At 40.6% G+C, this 27281-nt stretch overlaps 1 protein-coding gene across 1 annotated transcript; it reads left to right on the top strand.

The window, feature by feature from the left end:
• The first annotated feature begins 820 nt into the window (after window positions 1-820).
• Window positions 821-18618, top strand: LOC129097670 (SPARC-related modular calcium-binding protein 1-like). Its single transcript, XM_054606582.1, has 11 exons — window positions 821-877; window positions 8133-8307; window positions 9148-9381; window positions 9500-9553; window positions 9878-9925; window positions 10095-10175; window positions 11092-11272; window positions 11910-11983; window positions 12235-12328; window positions 14801-15136; window positions 18319-18618. Exons 1-10 carry the CDS (start codon window positions 821-823, stop codon window positions 15132-15134), a joined length of 1332 nt encoding a protein of 443 aa, XP_054462557.1. The 3' UTR covers window positions 15135-15136; window positions 18319-18618.
• Window positions 18619-27281: the final 8663 nt, after the last annotated feature.

Below are 27281 nucleotides of genomic sequence, written 5' to 3'. Positions count from 1 at the left end.
TAATATACAACTACACAGACAATAAATACACATACTATACAACTACACAGACAATAAATACACATACTATACAACACAGACAATAAATACACAATAAATACACATACTATACAACTACACAGACAATAAATACACATATATACAACTACAAGAAATGGGGCATACAGACTGGTGGACAAGATAAAATAAGAAGAAGAGGGCTATTACCACAGACTGGTAGAGACAAACACTGGTATACAACTACACAGACAATGGCTACCACAGACTGGTGGTACTGGACTACCACAGACAGAAGAAGAGGGCACTGGTTACCACAGACTGGTAGAAGAAGAGGGCACATGGTAGAAGAAGAGGGCACTGGTTATGGTAACTGGTTACCACAGACTGGTAGAAGAAGAGGGCACAGACTGGTAAAGAACACATCTGGTTACCACAGACTGGTAGAAGAAGAGGGCGCTTTCAGACAATAAAGAGTCAGTGTTGGTCCAGCTGGTAGAAGAAGAGGGCACTGAGACTGAAGAAGAGGGCACTGGGAATGACAAACATGGGAGCAGCAGGACTCACCTGGTGGGTTTCATGAATGAGTGTGGGAATGGGCAGTACCTGGAGGAGAGGAGGCTCTGATCTGCGCACGCATCACCGAACTGCAACATGAGCGGCTCCTCCGAGGAAGTGAAAGCGAAGTTGTTCTCCGCTTAGTCCTTCTTTAGACCTTCTTTAGACCTTCTTTAGACCTCATCCTCACCGACACGGACCTGCTCCTCTGCTCCTCCTCCTCTGGTCCTCTCCTCCTCTGCTCCTCTGCTCCTCGGTCTCAGGGATGCTGCTCCTGCTCGTCCTCCTGCTGTCGGAGTCGGTCCAGACCCACAGAACAGCGGTAGGACCCGAACTTCTACTCCGACTTACTAACAACTAACACCTTGTGTTTGCTGAGCTAGTGTGTGAAGAGAGATGCATTTTAGGAGTTAAGTGACTAAAACTAGTAAGTGCACCAGAACTCTATGCCAGCTTAGTTGAAAACTAGGCAATATGTAAATATTACATGAATAATGTGGTATGAGACTAGATGGATGGAGAGATATTTATTTTTATTTTCATGTCATGCATAGAAGGTGCCCGACCCTCATGGGTTTACAAGACACCAACAGTACAGCTGCAGTGGACCCACATCTCATCAGGTTGCTTCACTGCTCAATCTTAAACAAAACTTTCTGTCTTCTCTCCCAGGCCTGGCAAATACAATCTGCTACAAAGAAGGTTCCTTTCCTAAAACACAGCTCGAGTTTTTCATAGTCATCCAGCCAAAATAAATCAACATAAATGGAAGTCATTTGACATCCCTTATGTCCTCGTAGACAGGACAGTAAAACAAAAAGTAACAGATTCTGTCCTCCTCTGGAGTGGAATGAAACCTCCCGGTCTCTGTAGGGCTAGTGGTAATGTTCCTGAGCGTAACTGTGCACATAGGGATCTTTGTGTTTTGTTTAAGTTGAACTTAACATAAAGTTCTGCATTATAGTTATTCTTTATGAGACAATAAGTTCGTAACTTTGGTTTACACCATATGTCAACTGACCATTTTTCTTTATGCATAAGAAACAGTTTGGTCCTAATATCCTGAATATTACAAAATAACCTGTTCTGAAAAATGAAAGACAAATCGGTCATATTACACAGAGATTTCAAACCCTGAGCCCATGATGGCCATGCAAAATGTCCCAATGAAATATCTTTTTTGTAAGTCTCTGATCAGACATATTCACAAGTCTATTTCAAAGTTGAAGCATTTGACATTTATGTCGGATGTTTGGTGATTCCCAACCCATATCCCAGTAATGGCCAAAACTGATGTTGATTTTTTAACTCCCAAGAATGATCTAATCGCTCTGTGGTGCACAGTGTTGCAACTACTGCTCACCAAAACCCCAAACACCAGAAACATAGTCAGACACAGGACATACACATGAGTTATATAGTTTTGTATATGTATGAAATCCTAAATTACCACAATGTTTAACTTTGTTCAGTACAGATCCCAGTGCTCTTCCCGCTGACTGAGCTAGAACATTGACAGCTTCTTTAAATGTCATGTGCTCATCGAGAGTAATCAAGGTATTTATACTGTTCAGAGTGAGATAACACTGTTGAACCAAAGTTAAAAACAACTGAACTTCTCTGTAATGATTTGATCTGCTTTGACCGCCAAATTAGAATCTTTAATTTGTAGAGCTAAATCATTAATATAAATGGAAAACAATGTTGGAGACAAAACATCTCCTGGCTTCACACCAAATTGTTGTGTATTCATTCACTTGAACATGGGCAACAGGTGCTTGATAAAGGGACTTTAAGGCAAAGAAAAACTTCCCGTTTACACCAGAATTTAATAACTTATATTCAAGAAGTTCCCTTTTAATCCAGTCAAATTCCTTCTTGAAATCAATAAAGCAAACAAACGTCGACCTCTTCTCCTTAATCCTTGCACGTATAATGGAAGTGACTACATATACATGATCAACGCATGCTCTGGCTTTTCTAAATCCATTTTGCTCGTCTGCAAGAAAACCTGTCCTGTCAAGGTGATTTAAAAGTCTGCCATGTAAAGTGAGGAATATAATTTACATACACAGCTAATAAGGCTTATACCCCTATAGCTGAGAGGAAGCTTTGGGTCATTTTTTGAAGATTTAAGAATAGGTTTAATAACAGATTTCTGCCACTGTGTAGGAGTAACTAGATATCGTCTTAGATTTTGGACTTCTTAATAAAGTAGTATGTCACAAGTATCGTCTTTTCCTGCTTTTAAAACCCAAATAACAGTTACATTGTCATTATCTGAACAGACCAGACTGTTCTAGCTATTCTATTTTTCACCTTTAACCATTCTACTCATTATATCCACATGATGACGTTCTTTTTTCAAAAAATCTAATTTTGTAAAATAAATAGTGAAAGCACCTCTAGCCAAGCCTGCAATATTGTAGCATAATATCGACATCGAGGTGTTTGGTGAAAAAATATTCAAATATTTGATTTTGAAACCCTCTAATTACACAGGCTTCATTTAGTTGACATTTTTTTATTCTTAAATCTGATGGATTGAAACATTTATTTTATGCATAGGTTTTTAGCTATTAGCTTTTAGCTCTGAGGTTTTTTCTTTTCTTTTCATTTCTTTTTATTTATTATCCCTTACAAAGGCTTCCACTGGCTTACTTTGACTTTTACTAAGAATATCTGCTATATTTTGAGACCTGTCAATCACAGTAAGCCTGCCCTAAAGCATACTCTGCTTTATGGTCTATTTGACCCTAAATAATAATTTACTAAATGAACATCATGCTGTATTGAAGAAGACTTGAAACTAGAGATTGAGACCATAAACTCATGTTTACAATGTTTACTGAGGGAATAAATCAAGAGAGAAGTAGAGTCATTTTCTCATAGACTTCTATACAACCAGAGGAGTCGCCCCCTGGTGGTCAGTAGAGCGAATGCAACGTTTAAGACACTTCCGCATCAGCTTCACTCGGCAGAACTGAGCAGAGCTGCCTGGTTTTACCGTGCGTGTGCGTGTGCTAGTGTGTGTGTGTGTGTGTGTGTGTGTGTGTGTGTGTGTGTGTGTGTGTGTGTGTGTGTGTGTGTGTGTGTGTGTGTGTGTGTGTGTTGTTTATCTCTGTAATTGGCGTACTGTTCAGGGACCACTAGCAGCTACACCACAGTGGCTCTAAATTGCCAGGTTTTATCTGCTTTGGCTTTAATCGGTTTAAACAGAACAGGCTTGACAACAAACACAACACACAAAAAGAAATGATCTGCTTGATAGTATTTTAGTTATCCCAACGGCTTCAAAAACAATATTGCTTTTCGGAGTAAAGAGATTAATATTCATGTTTGATTTAGAAGTCTGTGTGAGTGAGCTCCCTGGAGGAGGGCAGGGTGAGAGCAGCCAGCAAGACCAAACCATAAACACACACACATTGCTGCCAGGCAAATATTTAACCTGCTACTCAGGGGAAACCAGGCAGGTGTGTGCAGTAGAGAGTGAGGAATTCCTATGGAAAAGAGCCCCAGTAATCCTATAATGTATTTTAACAGTACGCTAAACAAATATCACAAATATGGTCAGGGCACTAAAGTCAAGAGACGCACTATAAACTCTGGTAGAATATGGCTGTGGTAATATAGGTTAATAAAAAACGTAGATTCATCACACAAACTAATGAATTATAATGTGCAGTACAAGAGCCCAGATAAATATTATGGGGATGCCATAATATTCCAATAATTGTCAATAATAATCAACATATATTAAAGGATTAAGGAGGCATGCTTAAACCTTTTTGTAAATCACTTTAATCAGTTGTGTTTTTTAAAATGGCTTCCCATCAGCCATCTGTTTTCTTTTCCTTTCCATGAGACAGAAATGTCAAGATTTAAAGTTACTTATCAGGCATTTCTGATTTTAAAGTATAATGTGTTTGTGCAGTTGAGAGCAGGTATTTTGGGGTAAATGTTCCTTAATGTTCATTAACTTTATTACGGTATCGTATTTTATTCTATAAGTCCTCTAAAAGGACCAATTAGAGTGTTTCTGATCGGGAGCCCCTCATACTCCTCCTGTCCTCCCGAGGAGGCTTTGTGGAGTTTAAGTGGCTGACTGAACAAAGAAGCCTCAGCAAACATTAAAAAGCAAGAAATAACAAATCACATTTGTTTACTTTACCTTCTCTATCATTTTATAATCTCAACTTTAATTTTATTGTCCCCAGGGAAAAAAAATGTTTTGCAGGCCAGGTTTAACTCAGAGCACAGACTTGAACATAAACAGAATAACAATAAAAAATAAACTTGGAATTTAGAGGAAAGATATAAGTATATCTGCACAGAACGACTTGAAGAGAGCGCTCACCTGCAGAGACACCACAACTGATGGAACTTTGTTGCATCTCTCTCTCACATATTTCCTGTTCTATTTTGTATGTGCTCCGCCCTCTAACAGCATCGGCTATTGGTCTACCCTCTTGATTGCCCAATAGCGAGGTAGCGCTTATATAAAGCCCCAGTTCATGCGATGCTCGTCTCCCTTTTTTACACAGCCACCTTGAGAACGGATTTTCCCGCAAATTCTTCGATCATCAATTGTCACAGAAGAATATCTTCTTTGTCATGTTTACTTATGAAGCCTGTTAGAGGGTTACACCCATACTCATAGAACTTGAGTTACATCCAGGTAACCATTTGTCCCTCTACTGGCACTATTTAATAAAGGCATAAAACACTTTTCTAGCTTTTTAGAAACACCATTTTAAGGTGAGTCCCTGTAAGGTGACCACGTGCACGCACTGATCCAGTTCTTTTTCAGAAGGTTGGAAGTCAATGTGAAACCTGAGCGTATGCTTTTGAAATGGCTAGCAGTTAATGTAAAGTGCAGATCATTTGCGGTTAATGGGATAAAACATACAAAACTACCGGTCTGCTTCTTTTTAAGGTGCATATAAAGTGAGCAGCACAGACGCTGTATTCCTCCAGGAAGATTATAGTCCTCATCAGGAGATTAGAATGTGTGAAGGTGATGTGTGTACACACACACACACGTTTAAGATGTTAAACATGTCATGGTCAACCCTCGGCGTGTTAATGATGGGTTTAACTGCTCAGCTGTACAGATTGATGGCAGAGAGCTACGTTCACAAGTGAACGATTCACCCCCTTCACACGCCGCTGGGTGTCAACAGGCCTTTCAGCAGCGTCAGCGACGCTTTTCAAGGACAAACATCGTGTTTCGCAAAGCTCTGGAGATGAGTTTTTAGGTTTTCCTAAAGCAAGAAGCGAGTGAGAGGAGACAGTGGAGGCTCGTTCTGGCTCCCTCTGCTCTTCGCTCACTTCCTGTCTCTCTTTCTCTTTATCTCTCTGTCTTGGTCTCTCTCTCTATGTATAAGTAAAGATCTTCTAGAATAAAGAAATGAACTGAGCTGTGTAACATTGTAATCTAATATATAAATAAAATAGGTATTTTTTTAAATACCAACAAAAAATATATACAGATATGTGTATTTATGTGTCTATGTGTTAACGTATGTGTGTATATTTGTGTATATATATAAATGTGTATAGGTATATGTATATATATGTATATATATATATTTATGTATATATATATTTATGTATGTATATACATATGTTTATGTGTATATACATATGTATATGTATATATATGTGTTTCTATGTGTATATACATATGTATATATTTATGTATAAATATATGTATATACACGTATATATACCTATATACGTATATAAATCTATATAAGTAAAGTTTAAAAAACGGGAGAACTGTGCAAATACTGCAAATATCTTTTTAAAGAAATGTATTTAAAGGTATATGTCTGTTTCTCTCTCACACACCCACACATATGCACACATTCATGGCTGAAGTATTATTGGCCCAAAAACACTGGTGGTAATTGTTTTAACACTGAGGAATTTGTAGTTGCTGTAGTTCTCCTGACAGACAGGAAATCCAATCCCCCCCCATCTACTCCTCTCACCTCCTCCAGTCTTCCTTTGCATTCATTCCACCCACACTTTCATTCCTTTATTCTCTCTGTAGGCCTCCATCATTTAATCAGGCATTAATCGCCAGAACCAGCAAATGATTGGCCTTTATAGTAATAAAAATAGATAAATAACAATAGCAGCTGGTTTATTATTTTCCGTTGATCAAATAATTAATTAATATATATTATATTTAATGTCTGATCTCTGCGGTCAATATTTAAGTAAATGTCTGGACATTGAGGCACAGAGGTCTCATTCACCACTACATTATGTCAACACTGTAGGACACACAGGACACACAGAGCCTGAAGGGTGTGTGTGTGTGTGTGTGTGTGTGAAAGCAGGGGAGGCTGATGGACAAAGAGGTACTGATGAAGAGTGTGTAGTAGTGGTGCAGTGTGTGGGTGCTACCTTACTTGTTTCAGGTGTTTTCAGTGAGTGTGTGGGTGGTATATTTTGGATAAGTGTGAAGTTGTGTGTGTGATCCCGAGCTCGAGAGTGTGTTGTCAGCCACCGAGAGGAGCATTTGGGAGTCATTTAGTTCATCACGCTCACCAGATTCTGTCCTTCTTACATCTCCTTGTTTCCTCTACTCCCTTCTCTTTGTTTTCTCTGCCTCTCCTCTTTTTTTTTTACAGGTTGACTGAGCTCTCCTCTTTTTTTTTTTTTACAGGTTGACTGAGACAGCATAAAAAAGCCCAATTTTCCCAAAGTCCGCCTCGCCAGCCAAATGAGATAAACGTTTTTAAAAGGGGAATGCTGCCAGTGTCGTTGTGTGTGAAAGGTGCTTCACTTTAGCTGATGTCAGGGCTTAGCGTTGTGCTGTCTTGAGGGATATTTGGGCTATCGGCTCTAACAGGCGACCCTCCGAGCGCGCACAGCTCTGGCGGTAAGTCCGTGTTGCTAAATAACCCACAGCAGGTTTCTGTCAGGTTTCTGTCGCCGGTTGTAATGATGCCTGGAAGGTCCTGAAAAATGGGGGTGCCTTAGAAGGGGTCGAAGGATCTGTAAAAGGCAACATCACTCCTGCCATACTGGGCATGGTAGGGACACCAACGGACACCGCAAAGTCAGATAAACCCAGTAGCGAAAGCTCTTTAGTCAGTTTTTTCAGGCGTGACATTGAAAAATTTGAGCCCAAGTAATCCCTCACAGACAGACAGCCATGCGGAGGCAATACATTGTTTCAGAGTGTATATCTTCTGTTTTTTCCCCCGGGTGATGAGTGGGTTGTCCTATAACTACAAGGTTGGCAGTTTGATAACCGGCTCCTCTTGTTGAAGTATCCTTAAGTGCGATACTGAACCTTAAACTGCTCCCCGGGCTTAGGATGGGTTTAATGCAGAGGTAAAATATCATGTATGTACCTGTACGCGGATGACAATTGTATGAACATAGATAATTCACTACCGCTTTTAGCCATAGGGACCGCTAAAATCAACAGAAAACGATAAGTTCCTCGTAGTAGCATTAACTGTATATGTACCATTCACTCAGGAAGGAAACACGTTTCCCTTTGCTGTTTACTGGCTGTAAAAGTCATTCCAAAACCTCTGTCTGTGTGTTTGTAGCCCTTCCTGATCACAGAGAACATGTGGCCTCGTGGCTGCATCCTGGACTGCCAGAGGGGGCGCCACAGAGCCGTGTGCGGCAGCAACGGCAGGCTGTATAAATCGCTGTGTGCTTTCCAGAGGGCCCAGTGCATCAACACGCAGCTCCGCCTCGCTCCTAGAGCACACTGCTCAGGTACAAACCCTCGCAGCTTCATCATCAGCAGCAGCAGATTGTTTGTGTTTCATCCATTTCATTATACTGACTCAGATGGACAAGGACTTCTTCTTATGGTGGAGAGTTAGGCTGAACTCTAACTGTATGCATGTCTGTGTTTACAGTGAAAAGCATTCACCCTTTCCACACTCCCCTTCACTGGGAGCACATGCAGTGGAGGAGGAAGTACTCTATTACTTGAGTAAAAGTAACAATAATAGAGTGTAGAAATACTCTGTTGCAGGTAAAGCCCTGCATTCAAATGCAAGTACAGGAGTATTGGCTTTAATGTATACTTAAAGTACCCAAAGTAAAAGTTCTCATTATACAAAATGGCCTATTTCAGAATAATATATTATATTATTGGGTTATAACCTTTTACTAGCTGCAACATCACTTTAATGTTGCAGCTGTTAAAAGGTGGAGCTACTGGGTAGCTTGTGAATTTAGCCCCGGGCATCAATAAGGTTTATTTCTAATCTATGATAATACATCACATTTTATATTTTGTGTTATTAAGCTGAATCTGCGAAGTAACTACAATTATCAAATGAATGTAGTGGAGTAAAAGTACAATAATTGTCTCTGAGATGTAGGGTAGTAGAAGTATAAAGTAGCAAAAAATGGAAGTACTTAAGTACAATACTGGTCCAATTTCAAAATGTGTTGTCCCTGTTAGTCACTTAGATACAACAACATGGTAATATAGAGTCAGGTTGAAAAATAGTTACCCTCTAAGTACTTGAGTAAATGTACTTAGTTACTCTCCTCCACTGGGAACATGTGGACACTAATGACTTGATGTCCCTTTCTTCTCAGACCCGAGTCAGTCCAAATGCCAGCTGGCCCGGGCTCAGGCCCTGGAGGCCGCCGCCCACAGCAGCGGCGGCCATGTTAGCCCGCCAGCTGCCGTCTTTGTGCCGGAGTGCCGTCCGGACGGTCACTTCCTGCCAGTGCAGTGTCACAACCAGACCGGATACTGCTGGTGCTCCATGCCCGACGGCAAACCTGTCAGCGGGACCTCGGTCCTCCACCTGGTGCCCGACTGTACCGGTCAGATACACTTTATTCTGCAGAGAAAAACTAGCTTGGAGGTAGATTCTCCATGTGTCCGTCATTAAGGTTTGTGTATTTTTTACACACTTCTGTTTCAATAAATCATTCCAAACAGATCACATCTCTGAGTTGGCTCAGACCAGCAATGCAGATTCTGGGCCAATTAAAGGTGAGAAAGAGGTTTTACTCCAAGGGCAGCATGGCTCTCTCTGCATGCATGTTTATTCTTCACATTTTAGATGTGGACTTGAATGCATACTTGTTCCGTATGTTTCTTATTTCCACTTTTTTTTCTTTCTTCTGGCGTCTCCTGGCATGACATCGCTGGTTTTCTTTTGCCAGACGCACCTGCAGGAAGTGGAGCTCTCACAGGCCGCTCCACACGCCAACAATCCCTCCGTTCTCTGATTCTTCGCATGCTTTCTTCCCTCTGAGGTGGTTTTTCTTTTCCTCCCTCAATCGTATTATTTTAACTCTTTTTCTTATGTTCCAGACGAAGTGGATGAACAAGGACCTACATTGGAGCCCAGGAAACCTACAGGTGACAAACCAAACTTTCTCCCATATGGATACGTTTTTTTTGGTTCCACTTAATAAATTACAGATTTCATCCAAAGCTATTCCAAACACTTAATGCAATTTATCATATAATCCATGTCCTCTGTACAACAATTCCACAAGCATAAATATCTTTACACGTTGTTTAACAGAGCTGATCGCTCCTCCGTTCTGGGTGACCATCCTGATGAACTCTGACCCTAAAGGAAACCGCTCAGTCAGACGACCCACTGGTAAGAGTCAGAGGAATTATAGTGGGTGAGTGTGTGGAATGGGTATTTGCCAGTTTATAAATAGGTAGTTATGCATATACACCCATTGTCCACTTTATTAGGTACACTTGTAATAATGTATACATTATTAATCCCGTAAGGGGAAATTCAATTATTTTCACAAAAAAACAGGCTCAAATACACTAATGCTTAAACAGGATCGGAAACACAATCATTATGTATCTAGAGATTGGACCCGGTGCCTTGCTCAAACGGCAGTGCCCAGGAGGTGAACTGGCACCTCTCCAGTTACCACTCCACACTCTGTACATGGTTCATGTAGGAAGCCGGCGACCCTCCGTTTACTAAAGTAAAGTGTGCACAGTCTGAGCTACTGCTGCCCCAAAGCACAGTCTGATGGATTAACCATAATAACCAAGCTCATAATATTCAGCTTTTGTTTACATTGTTGAAAATGTTAAAATCAAAGTTACTGTGAAGAACTTTTAACTGGTTGTGAAGTGGAGGTAAAAAAAAGGGGCGTTCATATACGCACAAATTCGCTCATCTTCTCCTTTTACAATTTAGATATAAGAATTGTGAACTGGGTCGCAATGGTTTGTCACTTTTAAAAAGTGGATTTCCAGAAAATAAGTTGCTATATGTGACCTACATTAGCAAACTAGACTATCAGCGAGATGTTACCTCTATATCCGCTTCAATCCAATATACCTGAACAATATTGGCCATTCCTATATAGTCTTATGATTGGAAGTCAACCTGCTTAACTTTAAGAATGTCAGACCTCTACTGCAGTAAAATGAGAGGTTCTCTTAAGTACTAAAACAGAAAAACAGGTAGGATGATGTTTTTAAATGCAGTGTACTGTCGTGAAATTTCCTCACAAATATACTGTAACATTGTTGTGTTTGCACAGACAGTCCTCAGACATGCGAGCGGGAGCGGTCTCAGATAGGCTCAGCCTCGCAGGAGGAGCGCTTCATCCCAGAATGCACAGCAGACGGCCGCTACAGCCCTGCGCAGTGTCACGCTGCCACGGGTTACTGTTGGTGTGTCCGGGTGGACAGCGGCAGACCGCTGCCAGGCACATCTGCGAGGTAATCAATCAGTCCTTTAGTTCTAAAGTTCTTGATCAATATTTAATTTACATTTTTTCTTTCTTTCGTTCTGCTCTGGTCTTTCCCTCCCTGGATATGACTGCTTTATACAGGCACAAATGTAATCGTGCACTGATGCACAGAAGCGTATTATCCTAATCATCCAATTTTACACCAATTACTGTCTCTGTTCCCTTAGTGGCATACCCGTAAAGGAAACACACAGAACAAATCAGAATAAATTGCAGTTGGATGATTTCTGTTCTCCAGGGGTTTTATCAGCGTTGTTGATGCTCAACGTTTTTAATGGGATGGTGTTCTTTGGTTCACTGGAGTGAGGAGAACTCCCCCGAGGAGCTGATAATGTTTCCTACTGACAAACAGTGTACACGCCATCTCTGGGAGTAAATAATTAGAAAGTATTTAATTTTTACCAGGGAAGAACATTTATCCAACTAAGTAATACATTTATTTAGCTTTTTGGCAGATGAGCACAATATTTCCACCACTAATGTAGCGTTGCATGAACAGAAAACCCCTGTTTTAAAGACGTGTTCGTTTAACTTTTCTATTAATTAAACATACTTTAACTGTAATATTGGTGAATTGACTGTTAAAATCCTCTGTTTCTATGCAGGAATCGCATCCCAGACTGCACTGGGGCAGAGGAGGCACCAACAGACAGGAGGCCCGGGAAGAACCCTCTGCCTGGTAAATATAAGAGTTTCTGTTACATCACAAAAAAATCTAATATTTCTGTAAAAAGTTTCAGAAATGTTCTCGAGAAAATCTTTGGCAAATCTCATCCTGTTTACTTCATTTGAAATTCATGAAACATGTGTTGTTTGTGACAGCAAACAGAGCAGCAGTGTGAAACAGGAGGAAGGGCAGGATAGACTGTGGTCATGTGCAGAGTCTCCATCATCCATGGTAACAGTCCTCTCTGCTCTGTCCCCCCTCAGGGTGTCCCGGAGATCATAGGAAGCACTTCCTGCAGAGTCTGGTTAGAGCTCTGCAGTTGGAAACAGAGCATGCTGGAAGTCTGAGTCCCTACCAGTAAGTCTTATTCTACTGCTCATCACAGTATAGTGAGTGTAGTGATCAAAGTGTCGTGATATAATCTCCTGTGAAGACTGTGTCTAGGCTATTTACCTCCTGAATCAACTGATGTCCCAGTGGAAAGGCTGGATCAGAGGGTTGCTCTGTTTATATCAATGGTGAGGATGTTGGCGTGTTACACATGTTGGACCTCATCCAATAGGAATCTGGGATCTGGGTTCAAACCTAAATATCCCACTCAGGTGAGATTTTCAAGATCCAGCGGGATTTTGGCTTATCTACTTGTTGTTTTATCTGGTAGAGACAGTGCACATTAATAAAGGCGCCAGAGTTAGCCAAGAGGATATCTTTCATCTGTCATCCTAAAAAAACTGAATATGAGGTTAGAATTACAAAAATGTGGTATAAGTTATCCTTTCTAAGCGTGCAGAAACAATACTAAAAGAAGAGAGAATATTAATATGAGTAGAAACATAAATTCAGTACACCCTTATACTACATTGTCAATGCAGTATAAGTACTATTAAGACATGCAAATCAAATAAATGAGGGATAGTTGTGTTAACAGAAACATAGACTAAAGACAAGATTATGAAATATAATTGGCCTGTATGCACTGCAGCAGGTTGTTTGCTGAGCATATGTAAGAGCTAGGTTATTACATCGGGTGACACTTGACGATTTGAAAATAAAAATCTAGCATGACTTAAAATTATAATAATAAATTGGATAATGAGTAAAAAAAAAAGGTAAATGTATGAGCAGGTTCACACTCAGTTTTTAATATAAGCAGATCAGGAAATACACCCGTCTTGTTGAAAGCTCTGCATTAAAGGTCCTATTAAGGTAAGTAAACATGTTTTGGTTAACGTTTAACATTTCTCTAAATAATGTTTTATATTAAATAAGGCCTTGGAAGCATGTTAAATGCATCTTCTACCTCATAAAACATTTCCAGAGACACTGTTTTGAATCATTAGAACTCATCCTCTTCCCCTCTATAATTACAGTCACATTGTTGATTACAAATACGACACAAACCGCACAGATGAGGCTCATCAAAATTTTACCATAGGCGCTACTGGTCGGCCAAATTCTACAAATTTTCCATCTTGGACCTCGGCGGATGCAGAACTTTTCCTCTGGTCAGTGCCGAGACGCCGCTCCGAGTGCCAAATGAAAACCAATTTCACGCTTCAATGAACAACACAGAGCCGATCAAATAGCTGATTAACTGATGGAAACTGTTGGAAGAACAGAACAGACCGACTGTTTTTGCCAATCAACTTTCAGTACTTACCTCGTTCCCTCCATCTGCTCGTCTCTTTATAGATTCACTTTGTTCTCATAACTTCTTCTTTTTTTCACTCAATCTGAGTCTCCTCCTACACCCCCTTCTCTCACTCGCTCTCTTGCTCTCTTGTTACCGTTTTATGGTATGACAGAAGCCTCGTATGCCAGATAGCACCACTGCAAACTCACACACACTAACACGATGCCCAGATTTCATTTTCCATCGTGTTTTTTCCTCCTGATAACTGTGTGTTTGGGGAATGAATTTCCAGGTTTGGTTGTGTTTTTTGTCTGATACAGACTCGCTGTATAACTGATAAGGAGCCCAGAAGTCACCCAGTGATTTAGTGTTTCAGCAGGCTGCCACATCCTCGTAAAAATGTAATACTTATCAAGTATAAACATGATTGGTTTACAATAATTCTGACCTGCTGCAGTCCCAACTATAATCTCCCTTAACCTCAAAATCCTGATTTAAATGTTATCACGCTATCGTTACCGCGGTGTATAACCGGCATCCGTGGTTTGATATGGTTGATCCAACCTTGCAAAATGAAAGAATGTGGTCCGTTTCCTTTTTCTTTATCACCATGTTGTTTTTTTCAACAAATATGTATGACTTAATCAAATGTTTTTCTACTGTAATCTACAACTTTAATATTGGAAATTATTACATTTTATACATTTTTATTTACCTACATTAGCCTTAATACGCTGTTGTACATTCACCTCTTCAGGTGTTTTTAGTTTCTGATGGATGAGGCTCGGATTCATGTCTGGTAAAAGGGATCGTACAGCATCCCCTTTTCATGGTTGGGTAAAAAGGATTTAGAAAGAATATCTATAGAAATGTTTCCAATAATTCCTGCAACATAATTTACTTCTCGTCCATGTATGGTCAGTAATTCCAGTGATATTCTAGCCATACATTAGTTTTTGGATGTTAGACCAACCACTTCCTGCATATAAAGCTCCCCTGCAACATAGCTCACTGCCATTGATCTGGGTGTTCAGTATAAATTGTAACTGCTGTGAATCCAAACTGTCTACAGCTGCAGCTCCATGTACTAGTAGTCTTTCATTCTGAAAAGACTCAGTCTCAGTGTATTACTCCTTTAAACTAGAGTTGCTTAAACCTCTCACCTCTTTGGTTTTTGTCCCGTCTCTTTCCACCAGACCCTCAAACACGCCTCCCTCCAGCTCTCCGTCTCCATCTCCCAGCACTCCGACCTCAGCTGCCCCGACCTCCTCTACTCCAGACGCCGATTCTCCCGCTGCTCCGGAGGTCGTGGAGTCCTCGGGGCCAGAGGCGGCGCTGCGTTGGCACTTCAGCCGGCTGGACGTGGACTCCAGCGGGTCGCTGAGCGAACGCGAGGCCCGACCCCTCCGTCAGTTCCTGCGACGGAGGCTGAAGCCACGACGGTGCGCCAAGAAGTTCATTCAGCACTGCGACAGTGACGGGGACCGAGGCCTGACGCTGGAGGAGCTGAGGGTCTGCCTGGGCCTCTGAAGGTGGGTCAGAGCCAGGTGTCCCAAATGACTGTAGTGTGATCTAAAGAATTATCTGATAGTATTTTCACTTTACATTTACCACATCTTTCAACAAACCTTTATTGCCTGATCAGACGGAGCGCTTTTGGTTTGGTAAAGTCATGTAGCTCTGGGTTTCCAGCGAAAGTCCCCACAGAGAAAAAGCACTAATGACCCTTTTTTTAAATTTAGGCATTCAGGGAACAAAATGCGAGACACGTAGAGCAAAAAACCTGTGGCGTTTAGCAACAAAAAAGCTGCTCGCAAAATGAGAGCCTGGCAGCCCGAGGCGCTCTGATCAGGGACAGCCACTTACTAAAACAGCATATAATCCAAGCGAAACACAATACCATAAAAACTGGCAGGTTGGCCACCTTCCATCTTCTGTGTAAAAAAAACTGCTTTGATCCCAGCGGTGGAGCCTAAAAGAAAGCAGTGTGCATGTACCACCTGTTCTGAGCCAATCAACCTGTTAACCTGATTCAGAGCAGGTGCACCAGCTGGCATTACGACAGGGAACCAAAGTCCCCATCCACCAGCACGGTGCTCAGCCAGACCTGCTATTGGCAGCATTTTTCTACTTTGAGCCAGGGCTGAACGGTGCGGGAAACACAACCTCACTGAGATTGTGTTTTAGACCATCTTCTGTATTATTTGATATACACAAGCAGTAAATCATAGTGTGACCAACACAACACTGGTTATATTCAACATATAAACTGCCATTTAATATAGGCTGGGCATACCGGCTTATGATAAAAGTCAATATGAATATCATATCTTGAATTTGCGATTGGATTGAAAAGAAGGTTCTCACAATTTATAGCCTGGTAGACATGTAATATAATCATCTAAGACTTTTTAATAAAATCTTAAAAAAGATGAACAAAGCACTGCAGAACAACAGGCCTTGTGTGATCATTGTTTTATGAAATATAATTATAAATCTTACATATTTTGTCAGTTACAGCATTGTCTCCACTGACCTTGACTCTACCACAAGTTAACCGTACATGCATCAGCTGCCACTTTTATGCCTCAACAAACTCAAAGCTACTCTGTATATTTATGACAACTTCTAATGCTAATTTCAAAGCTCTGCTAAGAGGAACACATGCTCGCCACACTACTACATACACGAACGTAACACATAAACACATGGATTGTGCTTAAAACCATAGACTGTATCTAAGAAGTGGACGTAGTCATCGTGACGTCACCTTTTGGTTAGTGGACTGCTGTCTTGAAGTTACCATATTTGGAATGCCAAGGAGTGACGTAGATACGTTAGATAGGTCATTTGCAACCAGAGGAGTAGAGAGAATGCAAGTTTTAAGAGGCTTACGCATTGGCTTCGCTTAGCAGAACCGAAGGTTGCCGCCTGCTTAAAACCAGCCTTTGGACATTTCAAGTCCTGCAGTACTGCGAGCATCAAAAACGTCAGCATGGCATTTCCCAAGCTCTTCATCCTTGTCAATCGCTGATGTCTCGTTGAGTGTAGGATGATGTGGGTGCCCGTGAAGCACACGGGGCCAGGTGTTTCTAATCCTCTGGTTGTTTTGTGTTTGAATGCTTTTGCGATTTGAATTTGGTTTAAATGTGATTAATAGTTCAGAAAAAAACTAATGTGAAAACACACAATATCTAGGAAATTCTATCAGATGAATTGTATTCAGTTTGTCAGCACAAGTTATCAAATCGCAACAACAAAGTTAGGGGGCTGCACGGTGGTGTAGTGGTTAGCACCCAAGCTATTAAGTTAAAGCCGGTTTGAAAAATCTTGTCCCCATTCCAGAAAACGTGAAAATAAGGGGTTGAAAAATCCAGAAGTAACCCTTTAAGAATGCTTCAGTAAAGGTGTTTAGCTACTTTCTACCTCTGGCTGTTAAAGATGTCACCTCCGACCCGCGGCCCCTCACTTCTCCACCAGCTGAGATAAAAGCCTCTTTTTTTCCTCCTCTCCGGCCCCCTCCTCGTTTCGGGGGCCGGCGGTCAGACAAATTCCACCCAGCACTGTCCCAGTGTTTGTGTACCTTTATGAAATGAAAACAAACGCAGGCAGCGGTTTAAATAGCCGGCTTGTCAGCGAGCCATCAGTCACAGCTCAGCCGTGACACCAGCTCGCTAATCAGGCCGCCGCAGACGGCCATGACAGCTGGACCAGCGTGTGTGTGTGTCTGGGAGTGGGGGTGTTATTATGAGTGTGTGTGCACAGGTCACTAACTCACTATTCAACCTGCCTCGGACAAAGAGTCTATTTCTACATGAATTCACGGCGTTTCTGTTGACATACACAAAACAAAATATGTGGTTCATACAGAGAACCTATAGTGCCTTACTATACAGATCCCATTGACTTACACTACCGTTCAAAAAATATGAATCTCTGCCACAAAGCTTGATTGTATTGAGTCAAATGCCTGAGAAGACTACTCTATGTAGTCTGAATAGTCTTTCATGCTTTTAGCTTGTAGAAGGTCATCTTTGCTAATCGGTCCAACAAAACTCTTTACAATGGTAAACAAAAAGAGACAAAGATCCTCGTTGTGGATCAATAATGAAGGAGGGTCACTGAAAGCAAATTCATCAGCAGTATTCTCCCCTGTCATGTAACAATATGGGGACATCCACTAAATGGAAGTTTGAATCATGTCATTCTTCAAAACTATTTCAAATGTGTATAAAACATTTGGTGTCTGAATTATACTGTTTTTATCACCGTAAAAATAGTTCTTATTGAAGAAAAAAGGAATAACAATAACAGCTTATTCATAACTTTTCAAAAGTAATGTGGAAAAAAACATTATTATACAGTGTACTAACTGGTACAGTGTTTCTACTTATGTGTGCATACTTTATGCAGGACAATCACTCATTCATGTGAAGAGCAGAGGGGGAGATGTCTGAGGGGAGCAGGGATTTGAGGGTAGCAGATAAAAAGGAGGAGAAAGATAAGGGGAAGAGGGGTGAGGAGCTGCTGATAATTATAGGAGAGGGTGAGGGAGAGGTGTGCCTACATGTGGGAGAGAGATAGCAGCGACCACCGTGTCCCTGAGGAGAGGAGAGGCTGCCATCACTGCTGAGTTAGAGTCAGCAAGACTGTAGTTTGGATTTGTTCTCCCCCATGTTTTCTCATTCCTTTTCTCCCTCTCTCTTCTTTGCAGAGGAGAGCTACAAGAGAACTCCCCCGATGCCAAAGACCGACTCGTTTCCTCTCCTTCACTGTCACTGCTCAAGGTTTCTAGTCATTCATCACATCAAGGGCATCATCTCGTTGCTCGCGTCCTTTTCAACCAAAACTGATTAAAGAGAGAATTTGCAACCTTTTATGTGAATTTTCAATCAGTGCTGATGGTAAACGTGGTCTGCTGAAGAATGAAATTCCTCAGAGCGTTTCATATTGATGGTCTCTCCTGCTGCAGGCCCGATAAATAAATTCAGAAGGCCAACACAGCACATTTTGTTTGACACCTAAACCGAACCTTCTGAATATAAGTTTCTCTCTTACACCAAACAAAGACTAACTCGTCGTTTAAACACACTTTTCTTCAAAATGGAAACAATATAAAACTCACCAATCTTGTTGGTCTTTCCAATGTCCAACGAGTAGTTTGGTGGAAATAGCAGCTGCCCTGCTGTAGCCGCTCTTTTGGCAGCCCTCACTCTTTTTTTAAGAGGTGAAGCCATTAAATCAGCAAATTACATATAGAGGAATTGGTCGGAAAAACCTCCCCAGCACACCTCTGTCCCAGTGAGGAAGAGAACTTTCACTCACGGCTCGCTATCTCTGGGTTGTTGTCGGCAACGGCGTCCGACAGAAACTCAGCCCACGCTGGCATCCATTACAGCAGAAAGATTCTCATAACAGGCATAAAACACAACGGCAACATTTTGAAATGAACAAGGAATAACTTCATCTTCCTCTGGCGGTGTTGGTGTCAACATTCTGTTTCTATGACATAATGCTTTTGGTCGCTCCAAGGCAACCGTCCTTTTGCTTTTTGCAAAGACTGACCATCATCTCCTCTGTCTCTGGTTGACACTCATTCTTCCCCAAACACACCATCTCCTTCACTTTCTTCCTTTCCTTTATTTGTGCCTCCTTCCCTGTGGACCCTGCTCATTTTACCTTTCCTCTTGCTCACTTTGTCTTCAACCTATTTTCCTAACGTCTATACTTCCCGTTTGACATAGTTTTGCTGTTGATGAACGTGGATAAAGATTTTTCTCAGTTATTGGTTTCTTTGTTCATGGAGGCATGCGAGAAAAACAAGAGTTTAAGGTAGCACAGGTGGGTATTTGATATACAAACGGTCATTCTTGGGTTGAAGTACTCCTTTAACTCTCTTCTTCTTGGGCCTCTCCTTCATTCCTTTTTATTCCTACCTCCTTCTCTAGGCTGCCTTAATCCTCACATCCTTCTTTTGTTCCATCGCTCCTTCACTTTCTCCCTCTCTCCTTTCCTCAATGTCCTTCTCTCACTCTTGGTTACTTCCCTTCCTTTATCGAATCTCTTTGTCTTTGTTCCCTTTCCTTCGTCCTACTTCCTACTTCCCTCCCTGCATTGTACATAATTTGCTTCCCCATATTTTATATATATATTTTCAATATATTGATGTAACATATTCTGATACACATTTTGATCATGTTTTATTCATAACTTTGTATGCATTATGTTTTAGACAAACTTTCTAGGACACTAAATTGTTTGCTGATTGATTGATTGATTGATTGATTGATTGATTGATTGATTGATTGATTGATTGATTGATTGATTGATTGATTGATTGATTGATGCCTTGAAACTAAACTGAAGGACTGAGTCATTTCTATTTTTTGATTCCACGACGCTTGTAAATGTGATTTCAATAAAACGATGATGTCATTTATCTCAGCAGTGATTCTGTGAACGTCGTGGGCCAGTAATCGTCAGTGGATGGATGAATGAAGTCCTTATTTGTTTTTGGTCCAACAGGAAGGCCTGGCTGGTTGCCACAGAAACCGCCACCCTCATTGCCTCGCGGTAAACAAATCAGCGGATAAACAGGAAGCAGTAGAGGAGCAGTGGCCAAGTATTTCCCAGGATGCATTAGCTCCTGTCTGAGTTGATCACTGCGGTTAAATGTGATCGGACTGGACGTTAACAAGGCGTGTTATTTTTTCTTGTTTTTTCTTCCTCTGTGGTGTCCAGACTGAGCCTTTGGGGCCAACATGAGGAGTGTGTTCATGTGTGTATGTGTGTTTGTATGATCAGGGGGCTCTAACAACACAAAGCTACAATGACACCCGGAGGACAACCCTGTTTGTCACAGTAATGACCATCTGCTTATCTGTCCCTGACGGCCAGCCTGCCAGGGTCAAAGGGATCAAGAGTGGAGGTTTTGGCTCTATGAAAACAGCTACTGAAAGAACAAAATTACAGAAATGTATTTATGTATATAAGGTTATGTAAAGCTCGAAATCAAAGATCAAAGCTTCCTGGACTCTCAACATCAATGACATCCAATGGTGTGACATCATTAAACTCAAAGCGACCAGGCCAGTGTGTGATGTTTTATTGGGAACCAAAGATATGAGAGCTTCATTTATAGGGGCGTAACAAAATATCGATACACTTTAGTATTGTGATATTATGTTTTCTGATACTGTATCAATTCTTAGAAAACTTTAGAATTTTAATTCCAGCATGTAGGATTTGGTGGCACCTAGCGGTAAAGTTGTGGACTGCAACCTCCCGTTCTGAAAAGAAAAGCAATGCTAGAGTGGCTTAAACCTGCATTCTCTCTGCTGTCCACCAGGGGGCGACTCCTCTGGTTGTATAGAAGTCTATGAGAAAATGACTCTACTTCTCACTGGATTTATTACCCTAGTTAACATTGTAAACATGAGTTTATGGTCTCAATCTCTAGTTTAAAGTCTTCTTCAATACAGCATGATGTTCATTTAGTAAATTATGGTCCCTTAAAAATCAAATAGACCATAAAGCAGAGTATGCTTTAGGGCGGGGCTACCTTGTGATTGACAGGTTGCTACCAGACATGTATACAGCGTCACTACGTCACTCCTCCGCATTCCAAATGGTCACTTCTGTGCACTGGTTGCAAAAATCCTTTCATTCAGTTTCATGCAGACAGTGGCTCAGATTGCACAAAAAGGTAGTGCTACGTTGTTGGATGTTACAGGGACTGTGATGAATGCAAATGCAGAGCCCTATCTTAAATTTCATGCATATCTTCATACTTCAACTTCAACTTGACAGTTTATCTAAAATTTATTTAAAATAATCACAACATATTCCTCTAATGTCATTATATTGCAATATATTGAATACCAACTCCAGTACCATGTATCGTATCTCCAGATTCCTACCAGTTTACCGCCAAACTCATTTACTGATGTGTGTTCATCGAGTTATGAACTCATTTGTCACTTGATACCAGAGTCAGTTTAACAAATAAGGGCCAATCTAGTCTGAGTAAGTGTGAATGTGTTGCTATTCTTTTCTCTACGTTGCCAACAGACAGCTTACATGGATGGATTTTATTTTATATAACACAGTGCAGCTTCAATGATGTGGCAATCTGTGTTCTGTTAGTTTTCAGTGTAACGACTAAGTCTATAAAAAGGCAAAAACAACTGTGAAAAATGTTTTGTTTGCAAACAGTGATCCTTTATATCACTTTCATTTAACTAGGAAGTCATATTAAGATTAAAACCTCTTTTACAAGAGAAGCATCCAACACATGATAGGACGACCACATCTAATGACAGCAGCAACGGTAGATACCAATAATTGCATGACATCATAACATTTTGGTTATGTGTTTGTTAGTTAATTGAACTGCAGCTTCCTTACCTTTATTTAAAGTCACTTTAACAGATGAGTGTCTCAAGTCATTTTCTGGTTAACAATTAATTAAAATGACAAAAATTTCTACTGAACCAGGGTTATATTTTTTTAATCTACTTTTAAATCAAGCTGCAGAAAGTTTTGTTCACAGCTCAGTTTGCATCAAACCTGTCAGGAAGAATATATCTGTTAACCAGCAGATGGAGCTCTGGCTGCAGTGAGAGCAGCAGGTGAGGAAACCTCTTGCACTCACACACACACACACACACACACACACACACACACACACACACACACACACACACACACACACACACACACACACACACACACACACACACACACACACACACACACACACACACACACACACACACACACACACACACACACACACACACACACACTGTATCGCTCCCCAGACATAATACCAGCAGAACAGAAAGGAAACCCTACATATTGATGATAGAGCTCAGAGAAAACACAGGTATAGATTTTATGATAATACAATAACTACTCACTAGATGGAAGGGAGCCAAGTTAGGACCCCGGCCAGAAGAGGCAGGAGGGTCTAAAATGGATTGTATAAATTATATGGTATTGATATGAATTATATATGAGCTGGAGCCTTTAAATGAATAGGTTTAAAATGGTTTCAATATGTTTGTTGTGTGTGTGTGTGTGTGTGTGTGTGTGTGTGTGTGTGTGTGTGTGTGTGTGTGTGTGTGTGTGTGTGTGTGTGTGTGTGTGTGTGTAAAACACTGAGCCCAGAAATGGCCTTTGGGTCACACACACAGGCATCAATCTGCCAAGGACTTTAGAGCAGGAGCACACACACAGACACACACACACACACACACACACACACACACACACACACACACACACACACACACACACACACACACACACACACACACACACACACACACACACACACACACGGTAGTACCATTTACATGCTGTGATTAATCTATAATTCATCCAGTATAATCCATAGCTGCCATTTTTCCCTGGCTGTATCTTCTGTCCATGGGGACACACAAATAAGATGGAAACAGTAAAATCTTTTTAGTCATAAAAAAACATGCTGACTGAACCAGCACAGAATTGCTAATCTGGAGAGAACACACACACACACACACACACACACACACACACACACACACACACACACACACACACACACACACACACACACACACACACACACACACACACACACACACACACACAGATGCAGACCAGTATGAGCTTCAACCAACATGAACCTAAACAAATCACAATTAAAATATATGTTTTATAAGTATTTGTGACTTCCATATGTCATAAGTGAACACATCAGAGTGCAGACCAGACAAGCAGGACAGACAGAAGTAACAGGACAGCTTAATGTTTCTGAACCATAAATAGGTTCCATAAATACGTTACATATAAGCATCGTATCTCACTTGCAGAAACGCACAATGCCACCTGGTTAACGCTATGAAACGATTGGTCAGTTTGAGGCTACAAAACCACTTGGTTAAGGTTAGAAAAAAGCTCATGGTATGTGAAATAATAGCAGCATGACTACGGTAAATAAATAACCGCCACCCTCAGCAGACGTTCTTACATAACGTTACATAAAAAGCGTAGTAAAGGTACGCAACATGCAGAGTTAATATTTAGTTTTGGCTTCAAACAGGACACTAACAGCAGTCTCCTGGGTGAAAGGTTTTTGTTCAATTAACCCCTCCCATCGACTCCTTGTGGATTTTCTTGCTTTTTATACTCGCTATTACATAACTTTCAACAAAGGTCGCTCGATATACTTCATCAGTAGCTCTGTCAGAATGCAAAAAAGGGCAACAGTCAACGTATACATAGTTTGCAGAATTATACAGTGCCAGGCTTGCAGGTACACAGACGCAGTGATAAACTGGCAACCTCTGAGAAAATGCGGCGCCAACATCACAATCTGGTGTTCAGCCAATATAAGACAAATCAATGTGGACAGAGAGGCTGGAGGCCATAAAGACAGCCCTCCTGTGAAAAGATGTGGTCATATCTGTGGGAATAATTGGTTAGCTCTATTACATCAACTTGTGAACTTTGACCTTGGAAGGGTTCCCGTGGGAAGCATCGTGGTGCTGATGTGACGTAGCGCCTTGTTTTAGGTCAGCAGAGTTATGGTATAACACTCATCATGGCTGGTAACGGTCTGATAAATGGGAGGGTTGCATTAGAGGGTCAGTTCCCTACTTATGTCTCTGCTCTGTCGTGCTCTGCAGCCTCTTTGTTCTCATGATTAGAGACGTTTTGTGTTGTATTATCTCCTCTTAACCGCAGTAATGAATGCTGTCATTCTCAGTGCTAACAGGGAACGACTAGGACCTCCTTGTGTCTGCTAATCAGGTTCAGGCAGGCTGTGCTGAATTAATAATCCAGTTAATAATTTCCACTGAGATTTCCACTCAGACTAACCATTTATCCCATGTTACTGGGGTCAGAACTAATAGAAATACAGAGGTGGAAGAGGTACTCAGACATTGTACTTAAGATAAAGTAGCAATACCACAGTAGAAATAGAAATAAAACATCCTGGGTTCAAAATCAGAATCCAAATCTGACACGTTTTATTGCCAAGTATGTTTGCGTATACAAGGAATTAAACTTGGTTAGTGGTGCATAGCAATAAACACAGTACAATGGTATAAAATCAAACTAAAATAGAAAACAATAGAATATGAAAACATTATAATAATACGTAATAATATGTGTTATTCAAGTGTTTGTTGTAAATTTTACTAAAGTAAATGTTCAAAAGTATTAGCATACTAAAAAGTACAAAAAGCAAAAGCACTCATTATGCAGCATGGCCCATTTTATAATAAGTTATATTATATTATTAAAATATAATAATTATTGATGCATTAATGTGTTCATCACTTTAATGATGACGCTGGTAAAGCTGGAGCTAAATTTAATTACCTCATAAACTCTACCTGATGGGTAGCCTTTGCATTTATCATAATTTATAACATAACATTATACTTTTTTCTTGGTAATATTGTGTATTATTAATCTGAATCTGCAAAGTTATAGCTTTAACATATTGTTATGGAGTAGAATTATAAAGTAGCAGAAAATAGAAATACTCAAAATTGTACTTGAGTAAATGTACTTAGTTACCTTCCACCACTGTAGAAATGTAACCCAGATGACCCCCCTGTCTTTACTGACACTGACACATTCCCTTCTACATTTCCAACACCATCAATTGAACACCATGCAAGGATGATTCAACATTATTCACTCTCAGCATAGAAGCACACCTCCACCTTAAAACATGTGTAACAACTGCAGACGATCCATCATCACGTTCAGGCGTCCCAGCATCTGGCTCTGGCCCGATTACCAATATCCACATCTACACCACCCACACTGGTGTTTGACTGAGGCTGAGCTCCGCCTCACAGCTCTGTACGGACAGGAGTGATGTAAACTCCTCAGACCAGATGGTTGGAGCCAGAGGCAGGATTTGTACCTCCGTCTGTCACTGAGGAGCCACGTTTAATTTATCCAGCAATGGAATGATGTAACTAAACTTCTGGGGCCTTTAAAATGTCTTGCAGATTTAATCAATTTCATATTTGGAGCCACAAAAGTAGAGTGTTTGCTCATGTCTCAGTGAAGTTGTTTCTTAAAGGTGTTAGTTTTAACTTTAGGTCAAAGGGACCATCATGACCAGGTCCAAAAGAGGGTTAAGATCAGGTCAGAGGAGTGAATTGAATCATGCGTAAGACTAAAAACAGGAACCATCAATGTCAACATTGAGCTGAACAGCTTTCAGGTTGATAACCTTCACAGTTCTAAATAACTTCTTAATTTGTCATTTTGTACAAATTATGTTTTAGAGAGGCAGGTTTATGTTAGAATCAACTTCATTTTACAGGCAGTGTAATTGCACCCGAAGTCAATGAAAGGATTGACTTGAGTGAATGTAAACCAACATGAATTAGTGTAGCAGAAACTTGTCCTTGCAGGTTTAAAATCCTACAATTGAGGCTAAATCCTCTCGAATATGTGTTTGTTTTAAAATGCATGTTTTTTTTCTGCGTCTGCTCCAAGCCTCCACACTACTTTGTCGTTTAAGAACCCCTAAAACTGAGACGTTTAGAAACGCGTCTGACCCCATTTTACTTTGAATGCTCCGGGTTGTGTTTCAGTCTGGAGGTGGCAGATACAGAGACATGCCTTTTTCTTCCATCTGATTGGACATTCCTATCATGTGATGCTTCTCTGGAAGAAGCACCTTTGATTCAACATTGATAACAATTAGAGTTGTTTCTGAGCTTTGTTGTCCATGCTACAGCTTTTTTCAAACAAAAAAAAAATATATATATATATATAAAAAAAAAAAAATAGACTGTAATTTATATCTCGGATTTAGGAATTACTGGCCCAGAAGAATGGTTCTAAACTTCCCCAACATTTTAATTTATCACTTTTTAACAGAATTAAACACAGGCTGACTGCAGGCAGCTGTTTTATTCCAGCTTTTTATTTCTCGGCTTGCTTAACTTCTATCTCATGATATTTAATTCAGCCTCTTGTACAGATCAGGAAGTCAGAGGAAGTTTTAAAACATAACACACAAAAACACATGCTGAGAGATTTACTGTTTTAGGGGTCATAACCCATCAGACATTATGTGAAACCGAGTCTGATAAAACCGCAGCAGGAGACATGCACACGGCCAAGTCACTGAGGCGGATTAATGTTGCTGAATTACATGATGTTAATGTGTTATATTGCACTCCACTGAACACACTCATCAGTGCTTCAGGTGACAGACATAAGAGGATTAATACCTCTGTGTGTGTGTAATCAGTAATCAAATTCTCTCTGATTCTGGATAATGACATGCTAATGGGCGCTAACGCTCAGTCACATTGACTGTATATCTTCCTTCTCCATGGGACTCCTGGCATGAAAGGTTTGAACACCCCTGGTCGAGTACAACCAACATGTTCTCATCCCAACTTGGTCAACCTCCGGTTCTGAAGGGTGATGCCAATGCTGAAGTGTCTTAAAACTTGCATTCTCTCTACTGACCAGCAGGGGGCGACTCCTCTGGTTGTATAGAAGTCTATGAGAAAATGGCTCTACTTCTCACTTGATTTTTTGATTCTCACTTCAGTAAACATTGTAAACATGAGTTTATGGTCTCAATCACTAATTTAAAGTCTTCTTCAATACAGCATGAGGTTCATTTAGTAAATTATGGTTCAT

Source organism: Anoplopoma fimbria, chromosome 1 (assembly GCF_027596085.1).
Source record: "Anoplopoma fimbria isolate UVic2021 breed Golden Eagle Sablefish chromosome 1, Afim_UVic_2022, whole genome shotgun sequence".
NCBI lineage: Eukaryota > Metazoa > Chordata > Actinopteri > Perciformes > Anoplopomatidae > Anoplopoma > Anoplopoma fimbria.
Note: the sequence above shows the minus strand (reverse complement) of the source record. Positions and strands in the feature narration are given on the sequence as shown.

Excerpts from the sequence above, each read along its gene's own strand:
- LOC129097670 (XM_054606582.1), top strand. The coding sequence starts at position 821 with ATGCTGCTCCTGCTCGTCCTCCTGCTGTCGGAGTCGGTCCAGACCCAC. Across the intron at positions 9,382-9,499 it reads CCTGGTGCCCGACTGTACCG|ATCACATCTCTGAGTTGGCT; the intron begins GTCAGATACACT and ends CATTCCAAACAG. Across the intron at positions 12,329-14,800 it reads GGAAGTCTGAGTCCCTACCA|ACCCTCAAACACGCCTCCCT; the intron begins GTAAGTCTTATT and ends TCTTTCCACCAG.